The sequence below is a fragment of the Brachyistius frenatus genome, unplaced genomic scaffold (genome assembly GCF_029030835.1).
Source record: "Brachyistius frenatus isolate BFR_SWC_R1_liver_20210118 unplaced genomic scaffold, ASM2903083v1 Contig_89, whole genome shotgun sequence".
NCBI classification, from domain to species: domain Eukaryota; kingdom Metazoa; phylum Chordata; class Actinopteri; family Embiotocidae; genus Brachyistius; species Brachyistius frenatus.
The window spans coordinates 226,249-254,098 of record NW_027210688.1 but is presented as its reverse complement, the minus strand read 5'-3'; the positions used below and the strand labels follow the sequence as shown (position 1 = coordinate 254,098).

Here is a 27,850-nt window from a genome sequence, read left to right as displayed (position 1 = left end):
TCAGACATCTGCAGCTGAGTTGGTTTGCAGGACAGAGGGATTACACACGTTGCTGGAGACGATACAAAGACTTTAACAGGTAGAAGCATTTGCTTTTTAAAAAAAAAATTTTATAAGAAAATAAGCTGTCAGATATGTTGGAGACTGATACAGGTTGTGCAGTGTTCATTTTTTGTGTTTTTTTATATTTCTATGTGAGGTACCTTGGATATTGGGACAGTATAACGGAGCCAGTTGGTAGATGTTCAAAGGAAAAAGTGCTCAATCAACTCATACTTGTTCTGAAGTTTAATTCATTTCCAAAAACAAATAGGGGACGGATGTAAGCGAGTTAAAACTGTTTGTTCTCAATATTATTCTAAAGTGACAGAATAATCGTAGATTTATTGGTTGCCAACAGTAAAATCACGCGTCAGTACTGAAGCTAATAGTCAACGGACCAATCAGTGTTTCTTTAGACTTAAATGTTTTCTTTTAAAGTGCTAACATACATCTCTCAGTTACAGGATATGCTAAATAAAAGGTCATTAAAGTTGTGTTTAATTGACCATTTTTTTTAAAGACAGGAGCTCCTCAGAGTGACTGGAGATCAAGGTTAGCAGGTTCCACTGTAAAATCACAGGTTATCAGTGGGTCATGTAGACTAACCTAAGTTGAATAAGGCTACTTATATTCTCATATGTCAGCATATTTTAGAGAAAGGACTCATTTCTAATGAGAAACGCACTGAATTAAGCGCAACTCTGCATCTCCGCTAATCTTTTTTAGCTTATTGTTTTGGTTTAACGTCACATTTACTATATAGTTCACAGTCAGAGGTCCCACCAAACCAACACGCCACCTGTCACATGCAGCTGTTTTCAGCAAACAACGGGTAAATGTAAAATACTCTGCGTGCCCAGCGGCTAACTACAAAAGTTAGCGATTATCTTGTGAAGAATATTTTACGTTCTGCTGTTAAAGAGTTTAGATGATGTTTGCATGAGTAGATCATCAAAAAAGAGCTTAAAGAGCAAATACTGGACTTGAATTTGTTTGTTTTTCTTTAAGTAGCCATAAATGAATGTTTCTTTTAAACAATCAAGGTTCAATTAAGTAGAGTTTTTATTTCTGGCGGGTCACTTTATCCTACCAGACTTTTTTTTCTTTTTTTTTTGAATTGTTAACCCAAACTTCTTCCTGCAATCAGTTTCACATCGTTCCTCGTCAGCAGCAGCAGCAGCCATGGTGGACGCAGCGGCAGCAGAGCAGTTCCTGGATGCCAACCCGCAGTTCGCCAAGCAGTACTACGACATCAACTTCCGGCCGAAGGTCATCTCCAACCTGCTGGACAACAACCGCAAGACGGTGCTGGACATCAGCAAGTTCCACGACCTGACGATGGTGGACGAGAGCGAGATCCTGTTCGACCTGGTGCGGGACATCCAGGACAACCTGCAGATGGAGAAGTCCGTCTTCAACCTCATGAAACACCTCAGCTTCATGATGAAGGCCGACTGCATGAGCCTCTTCATGTACCGGCAGAGGAACGGTGTGGCTGAGCTGGCAACCAGGTCAATATCTGTCATTTTCTTTTTAATTTCAGGTATTGACTTGCTTCTTGTTATTGGGGACTCCCTCTCTTAGGTAGAGGTGTTTTCTTATTTGTTACTGACCTTTTGTGTTTTTTCCAATCCAGCGGGGTTTTTCTCTTTTCAATTTGTTTTAAACAAGCTTAAACCTGGAAACATTTTTCATGGGTTTAATTTTGTTACCTTTATCCATTCAGCTCGAAAGCCACCACATCCTTCCAGTCTATTTGCACTCTTTTACCATCAGACTGCTTATTAATTCTATTTGCATTCTCTCTGCCTCGTCATTAATCGTCTAGATTCCTGCCACCTTGCCAGCGTGGGGCACTTTGGTTATAGAATATTTTCAGGCAAATCTTGAGGGAATCATTTCGAATGAACGCACACGGCTTCACATTCAGACAGATCCAGACAATCACAATCGGGAGGTTTAATTAAATTGGCTTTAGCTCCTCATTCCTTATCTTTATGTTGACGCAGTTACATATTTCCATGCCTTCAGGAGCCCACTGTAGCCGCACGGTGCTACTGTCGGTAGCGAATTTCAGTGAATTATGGTTGCATTTTAGTTTTAAATTGAATTACAGTTTTGGCATCTTGATCTTTATTTACAGGTTATTTAATGTGCACAAAGATGCAGCGTTCGACGACTGCCTGGTGCAACCCGACAGTGAAATCGTGTACCCGTTGGATATGGGCATCGTGGGCCACGTGGCCACCAGCAAGAAGATGGCCAACGTTCCTAACGTGTCAGAGGTAGCAAACATAGTAGACAGTGTATTTTAGAATATTGCTTTTTAGGACACGCATGTCTTTTTTATCTGGTTGCAATTTTGCTGTATATGGCAAGCATACATTTTAACCTGACAGGGCCCCCGATGAGACTACATCTACTACTGTATCTTATTATTGATTTACAAAAAATAGAAATATGCACGGGCATTGATCAAAATCTTCATTTCATGTAACAAAAAAACAAAAAAAAAAACAAAAAAAAAGAAGAAAAGAAACAAAAAAAATTATTCCTTTATTCCTGTTTTTTGTCTAGAGGAAAACGTGTTGCTCCGTTTCTGCCTGACCACCAGAGGGCGCCATAACACCACAATGTCCTCCGCCACTAATTCCCTCGACCCAAAGCCGGCTCAATCTCATTATAGCCAATGCCTTTGACATTTGAAAATAGACGACAAGCTTATTCTCATGTACGCATCATGCTACTGCAGGTCCACTACCTTCCACCTCCACATGCAGCCCCCCCACCCCCCACCCCCTACCCCTTCATCTCCCCCCACCTCCCCTGCGCCAACTGTTATTGTGACATTTACACTTAATAAGGCAGGAGCCCACTCCACATAACTGACGGGTTACAAGCACTCCTCCTCGGTATCAGTTCAATCACAACCTTTCACGGGAGATTAGAAAGCTCAGCTGCTGATGTACGAACAAAACAGAGCCGGGTTGATTGTTCCCCTTTGTGTTTTTTTTGTTTTTTTTTGTTTGTTTGTTTTATCTCTGCCGGCCTGCCGCGCCTTCATCTTGAGCCACGGTGGAACAAACATTGTGCCGTTCAGAAAAAAAAAAAACCTTCAGCCTTCACAAACAACATGAAAGCATGGTGGGAAATGTGGCGACTGGAACACTCAAAGCCTCCAAACTTTCAGTTTCCCCCAGAGGCAGCAAAGGAGCAGCTAACGTTTCCATATAATTGGCTCGGCTTTAATGATGCTAATGCACAGAGGAAGGCCTTATTGTGATGCAGAGACTGGGAGTCTCTCTGCACACTGTTTCCATCCCAGTACAATCTACTGCAGGCCTGTCAGCCAATCAGGCGTCTTGTACAGTCGGTAGAAGTTTATAAGGGAATTATACATTTACCAACAGCTGGCCTCGATTCTCCCTCGACATCCATCTCCCTCAAAGTGAATTTCAAAGTAACATAATTTACAGCGTTGCACTGGCTGTTATTTGAGGTGTGGTAACTCGAGGAGTGTGTGAGGAAGGCGGAGAAGGCTGCACACAAAGCGGGTTAATCTGTCCTGAATTAGAGCGATCCCAGATTACTCCCAGAGGTCACACAGGCCCTGAGCCTTTTTCACCCACTCAGCACTACAACACACCTTTAATCTATTCCGTTACGCTTTATTGTTCTGCTTACATCATTGCTTCCTGGAGCAGAAAACTTAATATGTCCGAAATATTGGCTAAATTAGCTGAGGAAGAAGTTCCTGTATTGATGTGCGTGTCCAAAAAAGGTATACTTTTAAACAGGAGCTGTAAAGTTTCAGTATTCAATATACATCTGATTTTTCTTCCTACATGTTCACTTAACTTTTTTTTTTTTTTTTCCAGCAAAACCCACCTGAAAGCGATAAATAATAAAGTAGTCCATAAATGAAAATGTGAATTGTTTATATAGATTTTTGTACCAAAACATAACTCGTGAACAGATTATGCTTCGTAAGTAAACAGCTTCTGGGCAGAGGTTAGGGCAAAAATTTCCGCCGAGTTTAACAATCAGCCAGAGGACCTCTCTGGGCTTTAGGCGGGTCAAAGGTCGCCCAATAACAAGCTGTCAAACTGCCCAGATCTTTGGAATAGGTTCTTTTATAAGCTGCGTCAGGCTGCAGTTCAAAGCAGCTGCAGTAAGGTGCTGATCCAGGATCGCCCTCGCAGTGATTTTTTTTTTTTTCCCACACTATTACCACACCTCTAGATCTACATCTCTAATGTAGAGAGGACAAGTACAACTTAACACATTAATAAATGCAAGTAAGGACATTCCAGTTTTGCTGATCAAATGACGTTACTGGGGGATAAGAAGAATACCGGGATCTTTGCTTCATAGAATAACGTGTTGTTCTTCTTACTCTGCTACGTATACACAAAGGCTACGACTCCAAGGAACTCCGTTTTTCTTGTAGATCCAGGATGTGCATCTGCAGCTGAGTATGTTTCGACAGCGGTGCTGAGGTGTCGGAGGAGACGGAGGCTGAAAGTTGTAGATGATGTAAAAGTTTGGATTTTGAGGAGTTTTATTCCGAATCAGAAGGAATAGTAGAGAAGTAGTAATTTCTCCCTCATGCTTCTCTTCTGTGTAAAATCAAACCATTTTGGTTCGTGAACGGCTGTTATGAAGCCTCGGTTCAGATTTTGGTTGTCACCGTCTTGCTAGTTCAGACTGTTTTGAAGCAGGAAATGACCATATTTGGACGAGCTTGGGGCGGAGCGAGTGGTGGATCTGACTGATCTGATTGGAAAAACGAGGCTATTACGTCCCGCCCATTGATAGCGGAAACCTGACTGCACCACAGGCCTGTCAATCAAACAGACACGCCCACCAAAAACGTGTTAAAAAAAAGTTATTTTCCAATTAATGACGAGATTATTTTCAGATTCACATCCAGAAAAATAATAATAAGGAGTGAGTTTAGCTAGCAGAACCAAAATAACACGTGGAAAAACTTTATTGACTGAGAATTTTATGAGAAGTTAAATGGGAGTCTATGGAGGGTTTTTGGAGCCCACCTCTAGTGGCACCCGGTGGTATTGCAGCTGAAGACACTTCCGCATCGGCCTTATTTTTCAGACCCTAAAGCTACGTCCACTTTTATATTCAGTCTGTGGTGTAAATATCCAAATGATGTTCCTTTCCCAAGCTGCCCTGACTCATTGAGTCCTTACCAGCACCTTTGCTGGTGTGATTTTTGTTTCTTAACTTTACCAGACAAGAAAGAAAGATCCAAACAAAGACTACAGACTGTGTCATTCCCAGCTTTTTGTTCTGGACTTGGCAGTTAATGAGCTGCTCGCCCTCTCTTACACCCCCAGAGGACCACAGTTGATAACCTGTGCTGTACAGGAGGAGGAGAAGGTGGAGTGCAGCAGACACAGCATTGAGTTTGTTATATAATGGAAAGCCTTCGCTCGCAGCACTTGCGGATAAGAGCGGTGTTTTCATCAGGGCCAAGTCTGGAAGGTCTGAAGTGATTAAATACAATAAAATGCTCTTTCTTTATTTTTCCTAGGAGCCTCATTTCAGTAACTTCGTTGACGAGCTGACCGAGTATGAGACCAAGAACCTCCTCGCCATCCCCATCATGAACGGTAAAGACATGGTGGCTGTCATGATGGCCATCAACAAGCTGGAGGGGTCGTGCTTCACTGCCAAGGATGAAGAGGTAACAGAATACTATCCGTCTGTCTGTACGCTTGGTTGCTCATGTAGTGCTGCCTACATGAATGCAATGCCATTAGTTTGGACCAAAGTTGTATGTCCGACTGAAGATGCTCAACCACAATCAAACCACAAGAACCTTCTTCGCAGTGTGTGAAACAAGTAAAACAAAAAATGGATTCAAAACTTGGCAATAAAAGACATGTCCTGGGGCTTCTTCTTAAAAATGCCCTCAGAGGTGGAGTCTCTCAGATCTTTAGGCGGACTGTCCCAGAGGCAGTTATCTTCTCCGCAGCATACAATCCAAATACCATGAAAAAAAGTAAAGCTCACCTCTTCTTGTTTCAGTGTCTCGGACCAACATAACTTGTGGCAACTGCTTTAACATTTGGTGTGTTCCTCTATTCCTGCAGCGCAACACTTTTAACCTGTACATTTATATGTATATATATATATATGTTGCTGCATTGGCAGAATTACTACGCACTTCTCAAACTTATCCATAATTGGTACACTGTAAGAAGTTAGATTTTTAACCTGACATTGAATATCTGTCATCTGAAGTTTAACACCGACACTGATTAAAAAAAATGAATGGCATGAAAATATACAACAACATAAATGTCGATAAGGATCATCATCATCAGGCTTTGGCTGATATAACCGTGATATGCTGAAAAGGTAATGACATGTATTTTTAATTTTTTTTTCAGATCCTAAATAAATTCCTGAACTTCGGTAACCTGTTGCTGAGAGTTTTCCACCTGAGCTACCTGCACAACTGTGAGACCAGGAGGGGACAGGTGAGCACGGATCAGTTTTCTTTTAGCATCGCGGTAGTGTCGCAGATAACGAGCCTCGGATCTTTTATTTGACCAGATTTCTCGATTCAGCCCAGGAAGCTTAAACTGTAACTACTCGACTCTACTCTGTCGTTCAGGTGCTGCTGTGGTCGGCCAGCAAGGTGTTCGAGGAGCTGACGGACATCGAGAGGCAGTTCCACAAGGCCTTGTACACAGTCCGAGCTTTCCTCAACTGTGACCGTTACTCTGTGGGTCTGCTGGACATGACCAAGACCAAGGTGGGTTAACGTGGTTTTCTCAAAACAGTCCGTATGACTGAGAAACAGCAAAAAAAAATAAACATGTAGTGTTTAATTTGAGTCTGAAGAAGCTTTATAGGACTGCAAGTTTCATAAAAACCCTAAAAACAAGACACAGAAAAAAAAAAAACTTTAGCTTCTAACAATATACTTGTATAAATTTTGAGCTGTCTGCATTCATTGCTAATTTCTTATGCAGTGTTGTTTTTGTACTTCTGGATGTGATCCGTGTCTGCCTGATCTTCTGGGAAGAGATATTTTCAGAGACTCCTTTGGGGTTTCTTCGTCTAATCTACTTGATTTCTCATCCCTTCTGCCGGTTAAAGAAAAAAATTTTAAAAAGCACCTCCTGATCAGTATCTTAGTGCCCCCCCATGTATTCGTGAATTCCAACAACATTGTCATAAATACTACTTATTGGCTGTGGCTGTCACCTAATTACAAGCAGCTGCCAGTTGCTTCCGAAACACCTGCTATCGGAGAACAAGCACATGTTGTCTGCCTGACACAGATGGCTGTCTGGTAACAATACTCGGTTTCATGAATAACGCACGTAAGAGTAAACAAAACTAGTCGCTCAGCTTTGAGGGGAAACTCGTCGCTTTTCTGAAGACGGCATGAAAAAAATTAATTAAAAAAATGGCACACTTCCAGGAGGCTGCTGGAATTAGCATCAAACCTACAATATACATTAAGTGCATGTAAGTAATGAAACAGAAGGAGCAGGTCGATGCTAAATCTTCTGGTTTTGTCTTTGTGTGTGTGTGTGTGTGTGTGTGTGTGTGTGTGTGTGTGTGTGTGTGTGTGTGTGTGTGTGTGTGTGTGTGTGTGTGTGTGTGTGTGTGTGTGTGTGTGTGTGTGTGTGTGTGTGTGTGTGTGTGTGTGTGTGTGTGCAGGAGTTCTTCGACTTGTGGCCCGTTCTGATGGGAGAAGTTCCACCCTACGACGGACCCAAAACTCCCGATGGCAGAGTGAGGAAATATTAATCAGGACTGCTGCTACAGACACAGTTACTGTCATCGTTATCATAATGTGGTGGTGCTGCAATCTTCACCGTCTTCATCTGAGAACGGATAAATCATCAGTAACACGCTCAAACTGTACAATGCGAATAAATATTGCAGTTTTATCAGCAGGTGGAATATTTTTCACAGTTTCACTCCACCACTGAGTAAAACCTTCAACTGGAGTTCAGATTCTTCTTCTTTTTTTTTTTTTCTTCTGTCAAACCTCTTTATAATTTAGAGGCTCCCATAACCAGAGATCTTCTGTAAGTGACCTGAGTTTGGGACCACTGAAGGGCAAAAATGGATTTTCACTCTGAATTTTTTATGTTTTTTTTTTTGTCTTCTCAAGGAAATTATCTTCTACAAAGGGATTGATTATATCCTCCACGGCAAAGAGGACATTAAAGTCGTACCGTAAGTCACACAAAGATGGTAGTTTAAAGATTACCCCCCGTGGAGCTTTTGACCACGAGTACTATTCCACTTGTTTTTTTTTTTTTTATCTAGCAGCAGTAATGTGCTGAGAAAGTAAAGCAATGCACCCTCAGAGGCAGAGAAGAAGAATCCTGCAAGCGAGTAAACAATGCAGGTTAACTTGGAATAAATAAAAAAAATGGGCTTTTTAAATGTTTTATAAATTAGCAATGCATTCAACATACCCTCAGGGATACACACAGGGCGTTCGGAGAGTGGTTATTAACGGTAATAAGGGACACACAGCTATTTAGGAAGCGACTAAGCCAAACATGATCTATATTTGACCTAATAAAAGGGTAAAATATAGATTCAGAGGCCAGGCATTGGCCTTCCAGCTTCATTTATGTATTTTTTATTCACCATGTACAAGGCTGTGACTTTCTAATCTCGGCTTTTCTTTGTAATTATCCAACATTGGTTGCCCTTGTGAAACATTAATAATCACCGTCCAAACATTTCACTGCAGAATCATCTCACCTGTGTAAATGTAAAGTTGTACATTATGTTAACACCGGATAGGGAGGTAACTTACATGGTTGTTTTGTGTGTACCCATCTTCCATTCCTCCCCCAGGAATCCTCCACCGGATCACTGGGCCCTGGTCAGCGGGTTACCCACCTACGTAGCAGAGACCGGGCTGGTCAGTACCTGTTTGCCTTTATCTTCCTTTCGTCCTTTATTTGAAACAAGTTTCACGAGGCTACTTAAAGGAAGCAGAATATTTTTGCAATCCGAGTCGTGAATTCTGCATTTTTAAGTGCATCTCACTCAATAATATAATGTTTAGAAATATCGATTTGATTGGAAACTCTTAGATACTACGTCCCGCCCACCGATAACAGTAACCTGACTGCACCACATGCCTGTCAATCAAACAGACATGCCCCCCCCCAAAAAAAAAACAACAACAAAAAAAAAACAACAACAGGTCTTTTTGAAGCTTATTCTCAAATGAATGAGGGATTATTTTCAGATGGACCTCCAGAAAACTAATAAGAAGTTAACAACACCGAGATAACTCGTGGAAAAAATGTATTGACTTTGAATTTGATGAGAGAAGTTGAATGGGAGTCTATGGAGGCTTTTTGGAGCCGACCTCTAGTGGCACTCGGTGGTATTGCAGCTTCAGGCACTTGCGCATCGGCCTCATTTTTCAGAGCTGGAAGCTACGAACACTTTTATATTCAGTCTGTGGTTGGGAATCATACCTGAGCTCCACAACTTTACACCCCAGCATGGTGTTAAAAAAAAGTCATGAATAGGCATCAAAACTGAGCACCTTTAAGCCTCAGCAGCATATTTCATCATTCTTCTTCCTTAGTTTTGAGACTTGCTTGACGTTTTTGTCTCCCAGATTTCTTTTTTTTCTTTTGTTATTGTGAGGAAATTGAACTCTCCGAGGCCTTAAATCAGCCCAGATGAGGGCAAGGACTATAATCAGATTTAAATTTGAGGCATCGAACAGTTTAATTTACATTCTAAACTTCCCGTGACTTCGGACAGTTTGTCAGGTCACACGGACACACGGTGACCGGTGAAGGTATCGAACATCATGTGACCTTTCTGCTCGGCCACCCTCGAGGCCAAACTGTGCATGAATTAATCAACAAATGAATAATGAATGAGTGGTCCAGTGAGCAGGCTGAATAAAACCGGTGTGAGCTCTGTTCAACACGGACGGAGGTTACGCGTACAGTACATGCAGTCTGACAATAAGGAAGATGACTGACAGAACTTTCAGCAGGTTTACAGCATCAAACACCTGCGATAGCATATTAGCGTTATCACCGATAGCCGCAACCTGACTGCACCACAGGCCTGTCAATCAAACAGACACGCCCCCAAAAACATCTCTTTGAAGCTGAATTTGTTGAGAAGTTGAATGAGAGTCTATGGAGGTTTTTTTGGAGCCGACCTCTAGTGGCGCTCGGTGGTATTGCAGCTTGAAGGCACTTCCGCATCGGCCTCGTTTTTCAAAGCCAGAAGCTACAAACACTTTTATACACATTCTGTGGCGCCAACGGGTCATTTAGAGACATCACTGTGCTCTTAAACATCTGCAGTTTAAAGCAGCTTTTTTTTTTAGCAGCCAATTAGAAACATTATTTTAGCAGTTTATCTGCTAAAATCTTTGGTTTATTTAGTTAACGGACATTGGGTGACAAAATTAAGATTCTGTTTTTTGTATTTAATCATTGCAGTCATATCCGTTGCTTTGCGAAGGCTCATTTTTCAAATGACTAAGTTTGGCTGGAATCGACCAAAAACTCCTCGCTGACTTTTAAGAGAACAACTTTTGCGTCTTGTCCACTTAACGCCAACGTCCTTTTAAAAAAAAACAAAAAAAACCTCTCTATTTCAAAGTGTCTTCGTCGGACGCTGCAGGTGGTCAGAGGAGCAGAACACCATTAGGCCTTATTACACAGTTGTCAGTGTGCACACCGTTGTGGAAATGAAAAGTGCTCAGCCACACGCTGCCATGATATATAATTGTAACTTCTACAGACATTGTAATTAATCACAGTGTGCTTTTCCCAAACCGCTGAGCCTGCTGTCGCTCGTCCGTCTATCCCTCCTCCTCCGTCTGTCCTCCTCCTGTCCCGTCCTTTTCATCCTCTTGGCCGCTTGTCATTTTTCAAGTCTACATCATCGCTCCTCCCTCATATTTTCCTCTTCTGCATCGTGTGCAAGGTGAAAACTTCATTTCATCACGCGGCCACGATTTCATAAATTGAGAGAAAAGAGACGACAGACTGACACTAATGGCTTTAGATACCGGAGGAAGGTGGGAGGGGGGGGGGGTGAATGGATTCACTGTGGGGCGATGAAACTTTGTCAGCTCAAGACAATTACATATGAACATATGTGCCGTTTCAGCCACAAAGCTGAAGGCGAAAGGAGCTTTGAGAACATAGTTGTCCTCCTCTTACCGTCCTTCTCTCTACTTCAAATTTATTTCTGTCACGTCCACTTTTTACAGATTATTACTGGGGGTTCATTTTGGTTTTCAGACATTTATAAACATGCAAAATCCCCCCTCCCCCCTCCACCCTTTCCTCACCTGTAAAAGTTCTCATCAGATCTCGTCAACTTCTTGATGCTTATTTTTCCCCTTTTTCCACAGATTTGTAACATCATGAATGCAGCTGAGGATGAAACCTTCCAGTTCCAGGTAAGATGGAAGTCATGGAATATCAGGGAATTTTGTTTGCGAGTTTAAATTTAAGTTGCCGTTCATCAAAATGTAATATTTTCCGCACACATAGCTGCAACGTTAGTCAGCTGGCATGTTAATGTGTAGAATAAGTTGTCAAATCAAAAAATGTAGCTTATTAGGTTGCGAGCTAATTATCGTTATTGGTAGATAAATTCTTTCCCTCTGCAGCCAGTATTTAAACACGTATTTAACTTCTTTCAATACCGGATCAATCGGAGGGGCGTGTTTCAGCTTGTTTTAAACAGTAATGTGTCTGTTTCTTGTCGGACAGCGAAACCGCGGCATGTTTTTAAACATGAAATTTGACCTTGATTGTATATGCAGGAAAATGGAGGGGGAAAAAAACGTACTAATTGTCAGCGGTAAGATAATGACATGTAAATATTTACATATATTCATCGGTCAGACAGTTTGTCTAAATTGAAGCACACGTGGTCATTTTTTTTGCAGGAATGAATACAGCGAACTCGTAGCTTCGTGTACGTCGACGTCCGGTCGTCGCTCGAGGGCTTCTGCGAGAGAAGTGGGCAGTTTGTGCTCATTATCTTTAATCACATTTTATTTTATTTTATGCAAAGTAATAGATGACATTAGCATTTGTGCTGTCAGATTACAGTAATTGCGACGTGTGAGCCTTCTTTTCACCGAGCCGAGAGTGCGTAGGAAATAGGAAATAATGTCGGAAAAAAATTAACTCTGCGATATAACGGCCTCTCGTGTGCCATAACACACCTCCGGAGACCAATCATGGACAAATGAATAAATGATATGTCCCATATTCTAGTTTAAATGATTTTCCTGGAAGCCATAAAGCTCCCATTGTCTTTTTCCTTATCGTGGTCGTATTGTGATCCCGTGATAGCCTTCGTCGCCCCCCCGGCTCACACATCCATCGTGCTTCCGGTGCTGCTGACGACGAAGGAAAAGTTTTATTCTCTTCACGCGGTTTGATCTGCTTCTGTTTGGTCCGAGAGTTATTTTGCGACGCGTTGGAAGTTTACCTCTGAAACCCAACGTCTGCTTCTGTCTGTCGGTTCCCCACTTTTCCCCGAGAAGCCTTTGAATCTCATGCAGTGTTGGTGGCGAAGAGGATTGTTGCAGTAAGATACTTTGAGGAAGAGTTTGAGGTCATAAACCCGTTGATATGTTTCCTTCTTCATCTTCAGTCTGTAGAAAGAAGTCTGTATTTTCCCCTCTTTTCTTTTTTTTATGATGTATATCTTTAAGTATGACATCGGTGCAACATGGTGTCTCTTAAAAAGGGTCTTTTTCTGTTTTTTGCACACCTGATTTGTTTCTGTTTGTTTTCAGTCCCTTTATATCTTTGTGTTTTTTGTTGTTGGAGATTTTAGATCACTAAAACTTGACACGGTGTTAGCGAGACGTCTTTCAGTAAGAAGCACAGAGTCCAATACTTCTGTCAACATACCACGTCTTTTGTTTCCTTTATTTTGTTCTCTTACACTCTTGAAGCTAATTTAAGCACATCCTGTTCCCCTTTTTTTTATTTTTATTTTTATTTTTTTCCTTTTTGAAACATTTTCTCTCTCCGTGATGAAGCTGAAGAGCAGCAGCAGCAGCTTTCTGTACATCCATTTTAAAAAGTGAGACGACTGCAGCTGCTGCAGTGAGTTCAGATTTCAGGTGGAGTGAGCAGGTGAATTATTGATCGCCTTCACATCTCTGAATGTAGAAGCTCACATTCCTGTAACAGTGAAAATGATATAAAAAAGAAAAAAAAGAAAAGGGATCTTTATCGTCAACGTTTCATCTCAAAGCAACCGGACAGATGAGGCCTGTTGTCGCTGATCGTCGTGTGTTGTGCGTACAGAAAGAGCCGCTGGACGAGTCCGGCTGGACCATTAAGAACGTCCTGTCTTTGCCAATCGTCAACAAGAAGGAAGAGATAGTGGGCGTGGCCACTTTCTATAACAGGAAGGACGGGAAACCCTTTGATGAACAGGACGAAACCCTGATGGAGGTACGGGCTCTGTGTGTGTGTGTGTGTGTGTGTGTGTGTGTGTGTGTGTGTGTGTGTGTGTGTGTGTGTGTGTGTGTGTGTGTGTGTGTGTGTGTGTGTGTGTGTGTGTGTGTGTGTCAGCACTGAGTCATTGGTTTATAAATACACTACAGGCTATTCGGAGCGTCTGCATTATTTATCAGCCAGCCTGCAGGCTTTTTTTTTTTTTTTTTTTTTTTTAACTTTACTGATGTTTGTCTGCCTGCCTCACTGACCAGAAGTCAGTCAAGACACAAAACATGAGCAGTTCGATCCTCAGCTGGTCTCTCACATCAAAGACAATTCAAGAATGAACCATCATTCGTTTGTTTTTCATCAATTTGATATGTCTAAAAAGGGCTTTCTGATTAAATGTTCCTGAAGTAAGCTTGTATTTTTAAGATTTAACAAATAGTGTAACTTTTTGCCGAAAGAAACTACTGGTGTAAAATCAGTATATTTACCAGGTACAGTTTAGCAATACTTGAACTTTTACAGATGAAGCAAATGTGTACAGTTTCTCTGGTGTATTGCAAAGGGAGATGTCGCTACTAAATCGAATTTAAACTTTTACATGAAAAAAATCTATAATGTAAAGTTATGAATATTTTCACCTCAATGTTGCAAATATAAAAATGGTGGGTAAACATCAGCAAAAGGTCAATAATAGTTTTGATATTTTCTTTGTGATGGATTTGCTGAAGTCAAGATTTTGAACTTGAAGTGATGTCACCTGGTTTTGGACTAAAAGCTTTTTCAACTTTGAATGACACCAGTATGACGGGATTATAACTCTCTCTGATTTTTCTCTTTCTCTTTCTCTCACACACACACACACACACACACACACACACACACACACACACACACACACACACACACACACACACACCTGTGGGTAGTCCCTGACCCAGTTCCTGGGCTGGTCGGTCCTGAACACGGACACCTACGACAAGATGAACAAGCTGGAGAACAGGAAGGACATCTTCCAGGACATGGTGATGTACCACATCAAGTGTCGCAAGGACGAAATCCAGAACGTTCTGGTGAGTTAGTTGTTCACAAAAAACATCGAGTGAAAGGATAAAGAACATTTTTTAATTGAAATGTCAATGACTTTTTATATGGTATATATATTATATCATAAAATGCTCCAAACATTTTCAAGGATTTTAGTTTTTTTTTCCACATAACTTGAGGCATTGAAATATTTCTGAAAGGAACACAATTTATTTATTTGATTTGATTTATTTGCCTTCTTGAATGTCTATACAAGTTTAAAACTGGCTTTAATACCAACATCAGGCATGTATCATATTCAACATGAATAAAAGTCATAAATATTGTGGGATGTTACGCTAAAAGAGCTGTGTTTGGTTTGAAGCCGGGAACTTGTGCTGAAGTTACTACTCTCTAGATTTGTTCATTGGAAAATAATTTCAGTTTTATAATTAAAATGTTGCCAAAGTAACATCTTGAAAGGAACATTTTTGACAGGTTTTTGTTTTTGTTTATTTGGGATCTCGAAGTGTTTTGTTGAAATTCAATAAAAAAAAATAAAAAAACATTCAATGCTCCAAGGATGAGATGAAACCTTGCAGAATTATCACCTTCATCTTTTTGGGATATTTTGTGCGAAAACAGAACAAAAGCAGTCAGTTTGCAACCAGAGGGTTGATGTGGAAGATAAAAGCAGGAGGTGAGCATCATCTATAAGCTGAAATAAGCTGTCAGATTTTCCATGAGGTGATTTGTCAGCGGACAGTGAGAGAACAAAAGCAGCGAGAGATGACCTGCCGTGACCTCAGATCAGGAGGCGCTTGATTGATGCTAAACCGTTTTCATCCAAGGTGAGTGCTGATGATGTGTGTTTCTTCCAGAACACCAGAGAGAGGTGGGGGAAGGAGCCGGACCAGTGCGAGGAGGACGAGCTTCAGGAGATTCTGGTAAAACGACAAAAACACCCAGCTTCCTGCTCGTAGAAACGCGAAAAACGTGAAATGAGAACAAATTTCTTGAAATCCCAAAACTCTCCTTTCACACATTTCTACGCTGAAACATGATTCTGCAAAGGAGGAAAGTTAGTTATGAATTTCTGCATGTTGTCTTATTTTTTTCTATTTGAATTCCTGTCATAATAATACAAATGGCGAGATTCACCCAGAGATCCACATCGAGCTAAATTGATTGCATAAAACCTGTTTTTATGATCTGATATATCCGCGTCCATTTTCATCAACAGTCCGAGGTGTTGCCGGACACGAAGAAGTCAGAGATCTTGGAATTTCACTTCTACGACTTTTGGCACACTGAGCTGGAGCTGGTGAAGTGCGGCGTCAAGATGTACTACGAACTGAAAGTGGTGGATAAGTTTCACATTCCCAGAGAGGTCAGTGCTCGTGTTGTTTTATTTTATGAATTTAAATTAGTTGGGCAGCACGGTGTTCAGATATTTCTCACATTTGTAAGATGAACTTCCAAGACAGACTTCTTTCAAAGGCTGCAAAGTCAAAATGATTGAATGAATGATTTAAGTCGGAAGCTCGGTGTTTGAATAAAATCAGTTTTAATGCATGAAATTATCACATCTTGTGAAAAACGCATGCAACGTAACATAAAATAATCAAACTAGTCCTTCTTATGTCCAATAAAGAAGCTAAAATTAATTATTTTGTATTGTTAATAACAAGCTTCCTGCGAATCATTAATCTGGATGAGAACTTAAAGAATGAGGAGAGATCATGTCACAATATGATCAAAATAAATTCATATTAAAAAAATAATCAGTGGGAGTGAATGAAAAGTGTTGGTGTGGCGTTGGCTGATTAAGCTGAACACGCAGTGAACACGTCGTTGCCAGTCAGCAGGATTTGAGAAAAATGCAACTCCTGTTTTTTTTTTAGCTGCTGCCGTATACATAAATACATAACAATGGTACAATACTACATAATAATTACATATCTCTTTACTTTGGCCTTTAATCGAGCTACTCCTGAAGCACAAGCCTACACTTTGCACGAACTGCACTTTTAAAAATGCTCTGTTCTATATTTTAACTCGATTCTTTGCTTTGTCTTGTGTTTAATTTACGCATTTGATTTCTTTTCTGTTTTTCAATGTTCTTTTATATCTTTGTTTTATCTGAATGTCATTTTCCTGTCGTAAAGCACTTAAATAGATGCTTCTTTTTCTTTTATTAAGTTATTATTATTAACTCAGCATTGGTTGTTATTGTGTGTGTGTGTGTGTGTGTGTGTGTGTGTGTGTGTGTGTGTGTGTGTGTGTGTGTGTGTGTGTGTGTGTGTGTGTGTGTGTGTGTGTGTGTGTGTGTGTGTGTGTGTGTGTGTGTGTGTTCTCTCTCTCTTTCTCTTCTGCAGGTCTTGGTGAGGTTCATTTACTCCCTCAGTAAAGGCTACAGGAAGATCACCTACCATAACTGGAGACACGGATTCAACGTTGGACAGACCATGTTCACCCTGCTGATGGTAACTGACACACACACACACACACACACACACACACACACACACACACACACACACACACACACACACACACACACACACACACACACACACACACACACACACACACACACACACACACACACACACACACACACACACAGATAAACTGACTCCCTCATCAATCCCTCCCCTCCTCCTCTCTCCATCACACCCACGCTTTCATCACTCTCATGCGAACCGTTCCTCCTCGTTTCTCTGATTCAAGGTGATAAACGTCCTCTCTCTCTCTCTCTCTCTCTCTCTTTTTTTTTTTATTCTCCTCCCTCCTCCTCCTCCTCCTCCTCCTCCCACTCCCCCTCCTCCCTCCCGTATCAACATCTGGAGTGTACTGTACAGGTGATCATGCGTGTCGCGGTGGTGTTTGTTGTTTAAGCGCTGAACATAACGGAGTGTTTCTGAGTCAGTGTTGCCTGAGCTGGTCATTAATAAGAAAACCAGCGAGCGTCGTTGTTGTTTGTGTTGCCGTGAAACCCCGATCCGGCTTTATTTTCTGTGCTGCTTTTTTATATATATATTATTCTATTTATGTGTGTTTCCTCAGACAGGTGATCTGAAGCGTTACTACACCGACCTGGAGTGCATGGCCATGGTGACCGCCGGCCTCTGTCACGATATCGACCACAGAGGAACCAACAACCTCTACCAGTTGAAGTGAGAGCCTCGCGGGGGGGGGGGGGGATTGTTGTTGTTTGGGGGGGAAATAACTTTATAAATAACTCTGAAATCTTGACCTTCGCAGAGAACGAGTGATTTCAGTTCCATATACAGAAAAAAAAAAAAAACTCATCTTGACTTCACAGCAGGTGTTAACTTATGCATTTGTTTGTTTTGTATTTACACTTTTATTGATATTTATTCATGGTGGTTGTTTAAGGGGTGTAGTCTTAAATATTTATCGATAAAATACGCCCCTAGAATTCATTGGCCTGCAAATATATATCATCAGTGTGAAGCTCTAATCGGAAGTTGTTTTTTTTATCGTGACAAGAATGTGGAAGGATGTGAAAGTGTTTCTGCTACAGGTGGGCGGGGCATACTGTCCTCGTGTTCCAAATATGGGCACTTCCTGCTCCAAACCGCTCCGAAATAGCAAGACGCATGCAACCATCTGGTAGTTGTTCAAATGTTAATTTGAGACCCAATCACTAGATACTGTAAATATACCAAACAAAATAAAAAACTAAATCTCGAAGTCTGAAGTCCAATTAAACTATCGACTGAATATAAAACTGATACGAAGTCGTATCAATCAAGTTGGAAAACGATGGTGATTTATTACGGTTCCATTCATTACTTTGAGCTGCTGTGACCTCATTTTCTTAACGAACATCAGCGACATTCATTGAAACTTTGGAAACATCAGACTGTTGTCTGATTGTCGGACCGTTCAATCAACTCAAAAGTGACAGCCGTCACTCCTCTCGTGCGCGGACGAGCTGACCCCAGCTTCTTTAGGTGAAGCCGACGTCACACACACACACACACACACACACACACACACACACACACACACACACACACACACACACACACACACACACACACACACACACACACACACACACACACACTCTCTCTCGAACATCAATGAGTTGATATTGACCAGATCCACCTCCAGCTGTGTCGCTCCACCTGCTGATGGATGAGCTAATGAGAGCCACCATTAGCCGTGGACACAGCAGGCCAGGCCCACCCTGTGTTTTACATGCATGATTTATCACAGTGGAACCTCCCATCATGCTGCGTGTGTGTTTGTCTGTACATATGTGTGTGTGTGTGTGTGTGTGTGTGTGTGTGTGTGTGTGTGTGTGTGTGTGTGTGTGTGTGTGTGTGTGTGTGTGTGTGTGTGTGTGTGTGTGTGTGTGTGTGTGTGTGTGTGTGTGTGTGTGTGTGTGTGTGTGTGTGTGTTTCCGTTTCCAGGTCTGCTAATCCTCTGGCGAAGCTTCACGGCTCCTCCATCTTGGAAAGACACCATCTGGACACTGGCAAGACTTTACTGAGAGATGAGGTGTGCTGCAGTGCACACAAACACAAACACACACACACACACACACACACGTGCACACACACATGCCAACACACACACACACGCATACTTGGTTGGGTGCACCTGATGCAAAGCCTCAAACGAAGCCTTATTTGAGTGTCTGTCAGTCCGTATGTGTCGTAAAGATCAGAAAGAAGTGGATTAAAGGTCCAATTTCAAACACCAGAACCTCCTCCGCCTCTTCATTCTCCCTGTTTGAACTTTTGTTTTTGTCCTTCCTCTTTGTTGCTTCTAGACGTTGAACATTTATCAGAATCTGAACCGCCGCCAGCACGACCTCGTCATCCACCTCATGGACATCGCCATCATCGCCACCGACCTGGCTCTCTACTTCAAGTCAGTAACGACAGCACGAATACGGAGCAGCGTTTTGATGCAACATCTCCTGAATTAATTTTATATATATATATATATATGCATCCAAATTCTCATTGACTGTCCTGTTCACAACATTAAATTATTATTTCCTGTTTTTTTTTTTATAAACTTATAAGCTTGTTTTTTAACATAAGGGACATAAGGCAGTTTATTCTCATTGTAAAAAAATGCAACGAAATGAAGTTGGCAACTCATCAGTTCAGCAGCAATGAACAAGGTAAAAGATATTAAATAAAACAACTAAGATAAAACAAGACATCACCATGATGGCATGAACAATACACGTAGAAACAAGTGTAATAAATAGATAAAAGATGCAAGGCAAATGTTAAATTATATTATTATTATTATTATATATTAAATTGAGTAAAAGCAACTAACTCAATATCTGTGCAGAGAGGAACAATCCTTTGCTTCGTCTCTGCTTTTATAATCAGGGAATTAATCGAGTCTTTCCGGCCACCGAACAACAAATCCCAGGTTTTACAGTACGATCGTGTTTCTGTGCAGGAAGAGGACGATGTTCCAGAAGATCGTGGACCAGTCCAAGACCTACGAGAACTGGAACGACTGGACCAAGTACATGATGCTGGAGACCACGCGCAAAGAGATTGTCATGTAGGCACGCACACAGACACACACACACACACACACACACACACACACACACACACACACACACACACACACACACACACACACACACACACACACACACAAATGCAGGTTCCAGCAGGTTTACTGCATCCGGACACAGATCTCAGTCCTGCTGCTGTGTCTTCCAGGGCCATGATGATGACCGCCTGTGACCTGTCGGCCATCGCCAAACCGTGGGAGATCCAGAGCAAGGTTGGTGATGGTCATAGTAAAAAAAAAAAAAGAAGTGTGACTGACATCCAGCCGTCGGCGGTAATAAGACACTCGTGACGCGGGCTCTGGGAGAAGAAGCTCTCCGGGAGAAGAAGCTCTCCGAGACAGAGAATGACATTTTGTCAGCGCTGCCATTTTTCTCAGCGGCATTCAGCAGCGCTTTCCTGACGGTCTCATGCATCAAAAGGCGACCTGCTGCTTTTCATTCCCCTCATCACCGCCTGGCCGCCGCGAGAGTTTGTATTTCAGTAAAGTATGTAATATACAACATTGCCGTCGGAGTCCCGTAACACGCCGGCGTATCAGCGTGAACAGCGAGCGTATCTGAGGCTGTTAGACAGCCGGTGCCGCGGCCTCGTTTCTTACCTTTATTTGTCTGCAATTGACTGTGAACATATGCTGCTTCTCAGCAACACCTGCTTCATATTCTGAGACACGCGCAAAGCTGAGGACTAATAGCCGGTGCGTCAACATTGCAGCCACAATAAAAAGTGACTGGAGTTATAAGGTGGTGATGGTGGAGGTGGTGGTGGTGGTGGGGAGGGGGGGAAGCAGGTAGTCGATTCTCTGCCGGTGAAGCATCTGCTGACAGTATTCAAAAGTAAAGATGATAATCTGCAAAAGTTTATTGAACCACCTTCTCCGGAGGACTTTCCAAAATAAAGCTGATCTGGGAGATAATTAAGATGAAAAGCAGCTGGAAAAGGACACAAAGCACACTTTGTTTTTGTCTTCGTGTCCTCCGGCTCTTTGTGTGAGTTAGAAAGTGTTCGAATTAGATAATAACCCCCCCCCCCCCCAAAAAAAAAAAGTTTTCTTGTTTGCCTGAACTGGTCCTTAAACTTATTTAAACTCTTACTCAAACTGTAATAAGGCGTCACAGGTGGACATAGTTTCCAATCTGCAGGGTCACAAGTTAAAAAAGGTTCTAGAAAATTACATGAGATATTTTAAAAACCCAAACAACGGCGCCTAATCCAAAAGTATCACTAATGGTTTTTGATTCATTTAATTGACTCTTCATTTTCAAAGTGAAGAAACAGCCTTACTTTTATTTACAAGATCAATACTTTACAACACTTTTTTTCCCCCGTCAAAGCTTTTGGATCCAAAAAAACCATTCTGCACATCTCTCATGGTTTTGGTTTTTTAACGATTGTCCGTAAAGCTTTCTACGTTTCTCTACTTTGTGTTCGTGAAGAGATCGATTTCTGTATTTAGTTTTCCAATTTTGAGTTCAGAAGCATGTTTGTGTACTGCTAGAAGTGTTGTGGGAGCAGCAGCACAAGTACAAATGTTTTGGTGGCAACATCATCAGGCCGATTTCATATAGAAAGATGGTGCATCTCTTTTTTTTTAGTTTATTTTACAGCTTTCAGGTGTTTAAATGGGTTCTTCTCAGTTAATTTGGGGATTTTGAGCCTTTTTCCTCACAGACGGAAGCTCCCATCATCTACTACAGCTGCATGTCAGAGGTGCACGACATCAGACTGTAATTCAGCCGCTGACTCGCGACTACATTGTGAGCAAATATGCAAACTGACACCGATCGTGGTCAAACTTTAAATTATCACCGTGTCACATGATGTTCTCACAAACTTCAGTGGATTAAAAAAAAAAAAAGAACGTTTCTTCTTCGCCTCCCGCACGACACAGCTGCAGCCAATTAGGATATCCCGCTTTATTTATTTTTCTTCTGGTTTAGTCTCACCCCTGCGAGCTCCACTGTACATCCCACACACACACACACACACACACACACACACACACACACACACACACACACACACACACACACACACACACACACACACACACACACACACATACACACACACACACACACACACTCTCACTTTCACACATTCAGTGTATTTATCTGCTGACCTCCTGCGAGTTGTGCTCCATAATAATTCGATGACTAACTCTTTCCTTCATAGATGAACCCCCCTCCCCTCCACCCCCCCCCCTTCCACCCCTCCAGGATATAGTTGTCACATATTATAGTTTGCAAACCTCCAAACTCCAGATTTGGTGATGCTCACAAGCAAAATGTACAAAACAATTGAATTAAACCAGACTGAATCTCTGTTAGCGTGAAAATTATGTCAGTTATGGCTCTTTTCTTTGATTTTAGGTTGATAAAACTGTCACGTTCCTACATAAACATAAACAATCTTCTTTAAGAACAGATAAACCCGCTCAGACTGATGATGGACGACAGCTCGGTTACCGAGAGACAAAAGCTTGAGCTGCTCGGCTCTTAATAAGACAATCGGCCGACATTTTTACTGCTGATATGCTATACCTTTCACTGCTTCCCACGCGCAGGCAGAATATCCTTCTGCAGGCTCCACCGTCCTCGTGGCGATTGCCCCCCCCCCCATCCACCCACCGCCCCCATCCCCTCCCCTCAAAACTGGCTCGATGACTCAGTCTGATCTAAAAGAAGGTTTTTCTATACTGAATAGAGAATTTACATATTATTCATCAGATCTCCCGTTGCTCCCTTTTATTTATAAGACAAAAACGGGCTTTTCATCTCATCGGGACACGAAAGCCTTCAAAGTGCCTCGTGATCGGCGAATAAGACTCTCGTTTTATTGGACAATGTGAACGCTTTACAGGATGATTTTTAACAAGATGTTACAGAAGGCTTTTTACTGTTTGTCAAAATACTCCTTAAAATCAACTCCATGGAAATCATACAGAAGAAATTTTATTACTACCCGCGTGAAAAAAAAAAACCCTAATCCGATGGGATGTTAAATCCACATTTAAAACACTGGAATCCAAAAGCTGGTCCAACAGTTTGTTTGTTCCAATTCAGGATTAACAGACCGATGAATGGAGGATTTATTTTTTTCTAAACATGAAAGAAAGTATCAAAAACATCATAAATACAGTACCCAGCAAGGCATTTGGCCACGCCCACTCACGACACCAATAAGGGAGACATGCACGCACCAACTTTCATGAGTTTTGGAGTATCATGAAGCCGCCAAACAGTTGTTTACTGAGAATAATAATAACTAATAATATTAAACCAATCAAATGACATAACAGGTGGAATTAAAGGTCCATTTTTTTTTTCCATTTTAAAGATCCATTTTCATTTTCTCTTTGTTCTTAAATGTGAATATTTGCTGCTTGTGACGTGTCACAACTTTAATTCCTCCTTCTAGGTGGCGCTTTCTGTAGCTGCAGAGTTCTGGGAGCAGGGAGACCTGGAGAGGACCGTCCTGGAGCAAAATCCCATCGTAAGCACGTGGGGGGGGGGGGGAGAAAAGTCTGGACGGGAGGCTGGAAAACTTTTATTTCTCACTTTTGACCTCAATATTATTGCTCATTTCCAAAAGCTTGATGCTGTTATGGTCCCCTATTAACCTGATGCTTATGAATAAAACAAGAAATACAATAGGGTCAAATAAACTTTAATCCAAAACATTAGCTTCACAAATAGAAGTCTGATATTTGAAATTGTACACTATTAAATCTAAATATAAGATGCAGAAAAGTGCAATAAGGTAATTGTAATGCTGTTTTGTTTTCCGAGTTCTCTTTGAGATACTTTTCCACATTCGCAAAATTTCAGCAGTAAAACTAATAGTTACATGCAAATTTGAAACAACCTTAATACACAAGAAAGCAGGTTTTGACCTTGATTTATTTTTTAATTTTTTTTCTTGTTTGACGGCTCAAAAAAACTTCTAAGTGGACTTTTGACCTTTTTAGATTATTTTGTCGCAAAAACACTTTAAGAGTCTGCAGAGGACCGAAAATAATGTTCACCTTAAACTTCAACATCGTAATGTTTTCTGAGGTTTAGTGATGAAATCTGTCTTCCTTAAATGAGCTGGTACGATTAGATGCGTTTCCACGACTATAATCTGGAAAAAAGTGAACATTATCCAATCGTTTGAAATGATTATGCAAATCTAAACTCCTGCTTAAGCTGCTACATCAATCTTTTCAATTAATTTGGATTTTAAAATGTAATTTTGTCTTCCTGTGTTTAATTCTTTTTCACCTACATCCATTGAGGGTTTTCTTCTTTTCCAAAAGCTGAAGTTAGAGTTGGAGGAGAAAGAGAGGATTTGGTGGGTGGACAGGAATCATAGGAATTAGGGGCAGGACGAGTGTCCTCCTGGGGGGCACCAATTTAGGACGGAGAGCGGGAAGGACGGGGATGAGAGACGAGACACACGAAAAAAAAAAAATACAGTTTTATAACGCAGTTGGGAGACGAAATGAAAAGAGCGATTTAGCTTCCTTGTGGCGACCGTGTCGAGCGGCGCTGGAGCCATTATGTGGAGCAGCGATACAGAGAGAGCGGTCGCCGCGGCCCCGAACCCGGCCGACCGTCCCCTCTGCTCGCTCCGCTTCGTTCCCTCTCGTGTCCTTGAGGACGCTCGGAAGAGCGAGAAGCACCGTCCTACACACTCTCACCTCTCGCTGCTCTGAATTTAATAGCATGTGTGTGTGTGTCAGCAGGGGAGAAACTTTTCATTTTGATCCGTTTGTGTTGGTTGTTTTTTTTCCCAGCAGTGGGTTGCGTGACTCACTCTGGTCTGGCAGGACTTTTGCAGAGGCTGAGACACTTGAGCGGTTTTATCAGGAGATGTAGGTGGGCAATTTCACCGGCAATTACAGCCAGCGGGGAAACTGTTTCGCTGGGTTTTTATTGTCCACTAACACAAACATCTGTTTGGGAAAGGAATTCAGTGTCAAGCGGAGCTCGAATGTGGCTGCTAATGTGAAACTAATTACTATAAACTAGTTCCAATACAGGGTGGAAAGTTTTTGTACTTTTTATTTCAAAGGAAGTCTCTCACTCTTTGCCGCTTTTAGAAAACGGTTTGGCTTTCAAGCTTCTGATTGGATGCTTCAAACCATTTAATTTCCATCGGGTCAAAAAGGTTAGTGAGGATGGAGAACTCTTGTTCTTTTTGATTGTGCTGTAAGTTTACTTTAAAAAAAAGCCTAAATCAGGGAAGATACTTTCAAACAGGTGCTGAGTCAGCTTCAGAGCAGCATCCCTGGAACTGGCAGAGCTTTGACTGCCTTCCTTTTACAATTTCAGTTTTCCCTTCAGGTTGTCTTCTTGAATTTCTGCCCACAAGCAAGAAACCACCTGAGAGTTTAATCAGGCTGGTTAACTGGATTTTTAATCAATTCCTCTGTTGCCCAAAACACAAATTCAGTATAATAAAAAAAATAAAATAAAATAAATCAGCAGCCTTAAAACACGAAATCAAAATGCGTTTCAATGTCCAGAAGAGTGTTTTGACCCACTTCTCCCGTCTCTTCCTTTCAGCCCATGATGGACAGAAACAAATCCGAAGAGCTGCCGAAGCTGCAGTGCGGTTTCATCGACTTCGTCTGCGCGTTCGTGTACAAGGTCAGACATCAACACCACTCAAAACGCCCACGAGGGATTCCCTTTCATTGACCAGAAGGCCTGATGCGATCTGATTTGGTGTCGACCCCCCCCCCCCCCCGCACCCCCCGCTCCCCCTCCCGACCCCCCAACAGGAGTTCAGCCGCTTCCACGTGGAGATCACCCCGATGCTGGACCGCCTGCTGAACAACAGGAAGGAGTGGAACGCCCTGAAGGAGGAGCACGACGCCAAAGTGGGCGCCCTCGACGCCGCCAAGAAAGCCAAGGAGGAGGCGGCCCAGAACGCCACGGCGGCCAAACAAGGTAGGAGGCCGTCGAGTCCCGCGAACACAAACACAACTTCACTTCTCGTTTTCATGCGGGATGTGAAGGCAGAATGAGCCCGAACAGCTGGTGTCTCTCAAATTAGAGACAAACTGGTTTAGAAATTAAAAACATATTCATATTCTCTTTCTTTATGGTTTTGCTTTGAATTGAAAAAATAACTTCTTTCCTTTCTTCTTTCTTTTTTTCCCTTTTCCCTCCCTCCTTGCTTCCTTGCTTCCTTCCTTCCTTGCTTCCTTCCTTCCTTCCTTCCTTCCTTCCTTCCTTCCTTCCTTCCTTCCTTCCTTCCCTCCTGCAGCGAATGCAGCCCAGTCACAGTCAAAGACGTGCGTTCTCAGCTAGAGATGCTTCCCACTTTTCTTTCTACCCGAGTTCGGTCTACGACTGGATTTGTATCATCTTTGGTGTGAATTTTTGAAATCCTACGTGAAAAGTCCAGTTTGCCGAGAGGTCATTTCTCGCTTTAAATACTCATCTGCTGCAGCTGCAATTATTTAAAATGAACTTCTTCGACTTTGATCAACTTTCTCCTGTTCTGTTTTCCTGCTGCGCTGCTTCTTCCTTTGACATCGTGTTTCTCGTTAGCCGGACTTCACGACTTTTGGAGAATCGCCAACATTTAGGATTTGTCAGATGAGTCGGTTACCAACGCAGACAGAGACTCGTTTGTTTGAAAAATCTAAGACAGAAAAGCGTGAAAGAGGCCTTTTCAATACACCAACAAATCAATACATTACAATGGAAGCCTCTGAAAATGGATTATAATGCTGTTTTGGCATTACCTGAAACCAGGCCGGGTTCAGCTGTTCCTTTAGGACCATAAATAATAACATCCCGAGTCCGTGAATCAAATGTCAACAGTTGTTTTGTATTATTTACACGTCTCGTGACATTTGCCGTGCTGACAACTTTGTCCCGCTCGTTTGTCTACATGCCGTCCAACAGTCAGAATTATTAACACGTACAAAGTTTGAATTTCATAATGAAGAAATGAGAAATTTGCTTTTAAGTCCCTTTGCAGAGTTTAGTAAAGATTCATGGCTGTTTTCATACCGACAAACCGAGATGTGTTTGGTCTTGTTAAGTGTGCTGTCGTGTCCGTGGCTTCGTTTTTAGCTGTTACCTTCAGTGAAAAATACACCGTCTTTATGGTAGTTTTCAGATGTCCTCATTCATTTTCTGCAGAGTTTTATTCTCCTGTATGGAGAACAACGTTTGTGTATTTCAGCATTAAACTCTCGTGTTTGTGGATTTTTGATTAAAGCGTTTCTACGGCGTATTTGATTTCTTCTGTCAGCGTTTCATTTCACACTCTTTTCAACCACGAGGATGTACAACAAGAATGATTGACAGCAGCGAGAGAGCCGGCTAAGTGTTGCGCCAAAGTTAATTCGACAAAATAATGAATCCCAATGATTGTTTGCATAAATTTTATCCAAATGGGAAAAAAAATGGCAAAATCTAAATCTGTCCTCCCCAATTCGCAAATGTCTATTAATTAATGAAGACGCTTTTGATTTGCATCAAATGTTTTTTCCGTTAATGATAAAAATATGAAAATGATTACTGAACACGATAAAACCAATCAGATTAAAACAGATATGATATGAACTGAAATCAAATCTCAACATTGATCCTGTGTTTCTGTGTAGCAGCTGTAGAAAAGTACGAAGTTTTATAACCACCGTGTGGTTTTTCTTTACAGTTCAACATCTGCATATGTAATGGAGATGAAACATCTGGAAACTAGGTGACA

At 41.7% G+C, this 27,850-nt stretch overlaps 1 protein-coding gene across 1 annotated transcript; it reads left to right on the top strand.

The window, feature by feature from the left end:
* Positions 1-4: 4 nt before the first annotated feature.
* On the top strand, positions 5-27,369 carry pde6a (phosphodiesterase 6A, cGMP-specific, rod, alpha). Its single transcript, XM_069710105.1, has 24 exons — positions 5-79; positions 1,214-1,553; positions 2,186-2,327; positions 5,597-5,749; positions 6,459-6,548; positions 6,686-6,826; positions 7,744-7,818; positions 8,204-8,268; positions 8,905-8,971; positions 11,456-11,503; positions 13,380-13,529; positions 14,450-14,593; positions 15,428-15,493; positions 15,790-15,936; positions 16,925-17,032; positions 17,616-17,725; positions 18,995-19,082; positions 19,357-19,457; positions 20,010-20,117; positions 20,285-20,348; positions 23,555-23,629; positions 25,687-25,770; positions 25,905-26,073; positions 26,393-27,369. The coding sequence occupies exons 2-24, from the start codon at positions 1,225-1,227 to the stop codon at positions 26,434-26,436; spliced, it is 2,568 nt and encodes an 855-aa protein (XP_069566206.1). The 5' UTR covers positions 5-79; positions 1,214-1,224; the 3' UTR covers positions 26,437-27,369.
* Positions 27,370-27,850: the final 481 nt, after the last annotated feature.